General features: G+C 40.3%; 1 protein-coding gene across 1 annotated transcript; it reads right to left on the reverse strand.

The window, feature by feature from the left end:
• Window positions 1-616: 616 nt before the first annotated feature.
• On the reverse strand, window positions 617-4976 carry LOC141392388 (uncharacterized). The gene is made up of 6 exons (XM_073965336.1): window positions 4916-4976; window positions 4523-4624; window positions 4307-4420; window positions 3914-4015; window positions 3371-3811; window positions 617-930 (listed from the first exon to the last, which is right to left on the reverse strand). The coding sequence occupies exons 1-6, from the start codon at window positions 4974-4976 to the stop codon at window positions 617-619; spliced, it is 1134 nt and encodes a 377-aa protein (XP_073821437.1).
• Between the last annotated feature and the right edge of the window lie 1163 nt (window positions 4977-6139).

A 6139-nucleotide genomic window follows, 5' to 3' on the forward strand; every position in this document is an offset into this window, starting at 1 on the left:
CGATTTAGGTTAGGTTAGGTTAAAGGACGCGTAACCGTCGACGTAATCGACGGTCACTCCACTCGGAGACCTTATGGTCCATTGTGTTCATCCTGTTGGGGGGGGGGGTTGTTTGATGAAAGGATTGCTGTAAGGAGAGAAATAGAAGATGATGTTGTAGAAGAAAGGGAAATATTTGGGAAGATAGAATTGAAGTAGAAGTTGGGAAAGAAAAGCTTAATTGTTCATCGTGGTACTGCCAATTCTTCTTGCTGCAGCCATTTCAGACTCTTTGCAAAAAGAAGAAGACTTTTTGGTTCGGTTTCACAGAAGGATGAGAGAGACTGGATAGTGTGTTCACCCGTTATCCGTAGTCGTTTGCTCGTGAGCATTGGACAGCGGCACAGTAAATGTTCTATTGTCTCTAATTCCTCCTCATCCTCACAAAGTCTGCAGTAGTCGGCGCCTTCGGTTCTACCCCATTTATAAGACATTGCTCTGATATTGCAGTGACCTGTGATTAGACTAACTGTTAGTCTTAGTTCGATCTTTTTCAATGAAAGTAGAGATGATGTTTTGTGTTTGGAAAGGAGTGGCCATATTGCTTTGGAAACCCTACAACCAGGTTCGTTTTGCCTTAATCCGATAGCCCTGTTCTAACAGCCGCATAAAAGTAGCACAAGGGTGGCTTGACTGAATTTTCGATTATGATATCTTGTGGCTCTGATCCGCGGCGTGTCAATTCATCCGCCATTTCATTTCCTACAATTTTGAAGTGACCTGGGACCCAACACAGTGTTACTGCTGATTTTAGGTTACTTAATACTTTTATACAGTCCAAAACAACTGCAGACTTGATGGAATAGGACATTAGTGATTTGAGGGCCGCCTGACTATCGACGTATATAGTCACCGGTCCATCGATGTCCCCTTTAATGTTCTTAATTAGTTCTGCAGCTTTTTTGATTGCAAAAATCTCTGCTTGAAAAACGCTACACTCTTTTATTCAACTTAAAAGAGAGTTGAAGGTTGAGAATGTCGCTGTATACACCTGCCCCTGTTCCATTTTCCATCTTAGATCCATCAGTATAGACCTCATTTGTGGTGATATGTAGTCACTTAAATGCTCCTTGCTTGTTGGCACATTCGTTCGGTTGAGAATCGCAGCGTGGCCCTGTTGGGAGCCGCACCACTGGTTAAGCTCCTTGAGACGTAAAGCGCTCTTAGATGCCTGCTCCTGTACAATGAGATCTAACGGAGTAAGTTCCAACAGCACGTTACGGGCTGCAGTTATGAGCATTGATGCCAGGGACGTACGCAGGATTTCATTTCGGGGGGTGCCCAACTTGACCAATTTGCTCAAAACAGTAAGCCTTATCGAAATGGGATTACAGAAAATCTTATAGCTGTGAAAATTCTCTACATGATTGGGATTCGTAATTTTTTCCTCGGTTGTACCATTTTTGAGATATATAAGTTTAAGTTGGGAAATTGCAGTCATGACATTGTTTTATAAGGAGACGATACAGTCAGTGAATTGTCCCAATTTGAATTTCTATATCTCAAAAATAGTAAACCATAGGAAAATATCATAAAAGAACTATAATTTTCACTGCTACAACATTATCTTTAGTTCCATTTGGATAGGGCTTGTGGTTTTCCAGCAAAACGGTCAAAACCTGAAAAACCCTAAAAATTCGTTTTTTATTTTTTCATCTATGAACCCAGGTGTAAGCTTTATTCGTTTGAAGTTGGTTCAAAAGCACCGTGATATACAATACGTATAACAGCAGATTTTAATACAATAGCTTGAGCTTTAATTTCGTTTATGGTTGTTTTCAGTTACAAATTTGTTGCTGATAGGAAAAAATTTAGATGGGCATGCTATTTATAGCAGATATTATCACTTTATGATGCACAACAATAAATTTTTCTCTATTATTTTCCCCCACTATTTAGCAATAAGTTAATATAAGATAGGAATACAAAGATTTGATTAAGGCAGTAAATCAATTTTCTAATTGGTTTTCGAGATATACTCCACGGATAACCCTTGATATGTCGTACATATTGCCCAATAGGCACATCATTTTATGTACTTCTAATCCGCACAATAATGAATTTGTAATCCTTTTGAATACGAATTTCAAAACACAGGCATGGCATAAGGAAGGAATTCAGTTTTACTGGAAGTTTCTCTCAAAGAGCGTATTCAAACAAAAAAAAAATAAATATTTCTTCAGACAACTTGTTGATAAAGTACATTTTCAGTACAGAACCTTCAGAACAATATCAGTTCTCATTTGAAATTTCAAAAACAAAAATTATTTTAGAGAAAAAATTGTAATAATTTGTTAAAGTAGCTCAAAAAATTTTGTCGGACCAAACCCCCCTGCGTACGTCCCTGATTGATGCTGCTCTTTGGACTCTGTTTATTTCACGCCGATATGATTTCTTGCCTGTGGTCTCAGTCCCCAACTCTTACCAATTGAGTTCTTGCAAGTGTACAGTGCTATTAGTATTCTCTTGGCGCGTTCGTCGACATTTCTTTTCCATGATAGCTGATGGTCCAGAATTATGCCGAGATATTTGGCTTCCAAAGAGAGCTCTAAAGTGACACCATTTAGCGTTGGTAGAGTGAATGCATCAATTTTCCTCTTCCTTGTGAAAAGAACCACCTCTGTTTTAGAGGGCTTTACCCCTAGTCCGTTCCGATGGGCCCAATCCGCGAACTTGATAAGTGCTCCTTGCATGACATCCGATATGGTCTGAGGGAATTTCCCACTTATCATCAAAACAACGTCATCGGCGTAAGCGGTGGTTTTAATGCGAAGTCTGTCAAATTCTTGGAGCATTTCATTGAACACTAGGAGCCAAAGTAATGGAAAAAGTACTCCTCCTTGAGGTGTGCCTCTGGTGACAGACTTCCTAATGGAATTATAGCCGATGTGCGAATTTATTATCCTACTACTAAGCATATTGTCAATCCAACTGATTAGGGTAGGGGAGATGTCCAAGCCCACAAGTGAATTATGAATTGACTCCAAATTGACGTTATTAAAGGCTTCTTCTAGAAAGGCTGCTAACGTAAAATTTGAGTTGTCCATATTCTTCTCGATAAACCCGACAACATCATTTAGAGCAGTTTCTACCGATTTGCCCTTAGTGTAGGCATGCTGGGCAAAACTGATTGATGAAATTGGTAGTTTGCCTACAATTTCAAGGTCCAATGGTCTTTCCAAAGTTTTTAGCAGAAAGGATGACAGACTGATCGGCCTATAGTCTTTTGGAAGTGTGTGACTAGGTTTTCCTGCTTTAGGAATGAATGTCACTGTGACTTCTCTCCATAGAACCGGATTGTATGACAAAATCAAACACGCCTTGAAAATACTCTCCAGAGAAGGGATAAGCAACTCAGATGCATTCTGCATCATCGCAGGTATAATGCCATCTGGTCCGGGAGATTTATAGGGTTTAAATGTGTTTAAATCCCAAGCGATCTTTGGGCGGCTTATGATCTCCTCGATGTCACTCCTGTCCACCGTGGCAGCGTTACGTATTATTGGATCGCTCTGGGGATCGGATACGTCCGCGCAGTTTGGGAAGTGAGTGGCAGCTAGAAGATCGAGGGTCTCTAGATCAGAGTTAGTCCATGTACCGTCTTCACGTTTTATGCTAGCAATGGATTTGGGGTCCTTCGAAAGCATTCGGCGGAATCTGGTAATGTCCTTCTCTGTTTCTATTGACTCACTAAAGCATACCCATGATTTTCGCTTGGCCTTTTTGATTTCGCTGTTATATTTGTTGAATGCTTCTTTATAAGCATCCCAGTCTGTAGATAGTTTAGTCCTATTGGCCTTATTGTATAATTTCCTGCTAGTCTTCCTTAGTGTCGCCAGATTTTTATTCCACCAAACTGGTTGGCATCTCTTACCTGGATAAGTAAGTGGGCAAGAGGCCTCATAGCTGTCCACCAGAATACTTGTCACGTGATTTACTGCTTTTTCAACTTCATTGACTGAGGATAAAGTTTTCACTATACCCAGTTTTGAAGAAGAAAGTTCAGTAAATTTATGCCAGTTAGTTTTCCGGGGATTCCTATGCGGAGTTTGATGAATGCCATCTAAAGCGACGTGAAATAGTATTTTCCGATGATCGGAGAAGGAACACTCGTTGGATACTCTCCAATCACAGACCATCGATTCGTCCTTGTTTATAAGGGTGAGGTCAATGACTTCCTCCCTCTTCCTGTTTTGAAAAGTAGCTTCGTTTCCCCTATTACATATTCTGAGATTATATTTTAATATAAAGTCAAATAAGGACTCACCCCTTGCATTCGTGTCACTGCTACCCCAGTGGAAGTGGTGAGCCCATGATTTTCGCTTGGCCTTTTTGATTTCGCTGTTATATTTGTTGAATGCTTCTTTATAAGCATCCCAGTCTGTAGATAGTTTAGTCCTATTGGCCTTATTGTATAATTTCCTTCTAGTCTTTCTTAGTGTCGCCAGATTTTTATTCCACCAAACTGGTTGGCATCTCTTACCTGGATAAGTAAGTGGGCAAGAGGCCTCATAGCTGTCCACCAGAATACTTGTCACGTGATTTACTGCTTTTTCAACTTCATTGACTGAGGATAAAGTTTTCACTATACCCAGTTTTGAAGAAGAAAGTTCAGTAAATTTATGCCAGTTAGTTTTCCGGGGATTCCTATGCGGAGTTTGATGAATGCCATCTAAAGCGACGTGAAATAGTATTTTCCGATGATCGGAGAAGGAACACTCGTTGGATACTCTCCAATCACAGACGATCGATTCGTCCTTGTTTATAAGGGTGAGGTCAATGACTTCCTCCCTCTTCCTGTTTTGAAAAGTAGCTTCGTTTCCCCTATTACATATTCTGAGATTATATTTTAATATAAAGTCAAATAAGGACTCACCCCTTGCATTCGTGTCACTGCTACCCCAGTGGAAGTGGTGAGCATTGGCATCGCATCCCATAATGATGAGGCTTGTGCTCCCCATTTCTTTTAACAGCAGTTCAACATGCTGACCTGGTGGGTCAGGGTGGTCATAGGGCATGTAAATAGATGTGAAGATAGTGACTCGTTTAGAGTGGTCTACCATCCTAACAGCAGTTATGTCTCCTTCACTGAAATTAGAGAGGAGAAGTAAATTAAGATTCTTATTGCCGACTATACATGCTCTTACCTTATCTCCCTCGGAGGCGGCGAAAGTGGTATAGTTTTTGTCATACAGTCCAGCAACCCTGTTCTTATAAAGATAGGGTTCCTGGATTAGGACGATGTCAACTTGGTGTTTTGTGAGGGTTAGGAGGAGTTCGGCCGCAGCAGTTTTGCAGTGATGCAGGTTGATCTTCATGATGCAAAGCCGCTGCTGCTTGCGCCTACCTACTGCCTTGGAGCGGTGTGGAATCTGATCCATCCCGAACAAAAATGCAGTTTTCCCTCACGTTGTCGTAGATAGTCCTGGCCATTGGCATCGATTGATAACCCTAATCGTTAGGCCCTCTTGGTCTGGGTTTGAACTGATGAGTCTCCAATTGTCAGTTTGGAGATTTATATTGACTCAATAATATGGGACATACAGTTTATTGCCGCGTCCGAATTGCGTGTCCTAAGATTCCACTTGTAAAGAAGTTGTTCATGACTGAAATACTCCGGAAATGTCGTCAACATTACTGAGGGGTATTTTGCCACCACTAAAAATTTTATATTGATTGGCCGGAAAAATCATATTCAATTATACGTCAGGAGGCTGTGGGTGCCTTCGCCTTCACCAAAGTTAATATTAAAAAAAAAAACTTTTACAATAGCGACACCGAATACATTTTGCAAAAGTGGTTAAGCGATCCCATGCTGCAATATATGAATAAAAATCCAATTGGACAATTAATACGCTTAGGTCTAGGTTAATTATGGTTACACTGAACATAATTAACAAGTAGGCAAATGCTTTAGTGAAAAAGTGTTTTGAACACTGGCAGACCTAAGAACCAAGTTACAGCTAAGTTGGTCAGAAAATATAACTTAAAATGTAAAATACTTAATACCAAAACATGATTACAACAGACAGACGGACGTATGAGTACATGTCTATATCGACTCTGAATGTTACCCTGATCAAGAATATATACGTTGTAG

The sequence above is a fragment of the Musca autumnalis genome, unplaced genomic scaffold, assembly GCF_047663935.1.
Source record: "Musca autumnalis isolate F117 unplaced genomic scaffold, ASM4766393v1 scaffold_2, whole genome shotgun sequence".
In the NCBI taxonomy this organism is placed as follows: domain Eukaryota; kingdom Metazoa; phylum Arthropoda; class Insecta; order Diptera; family Muscidae; genus Musca; species Musca autumnalis.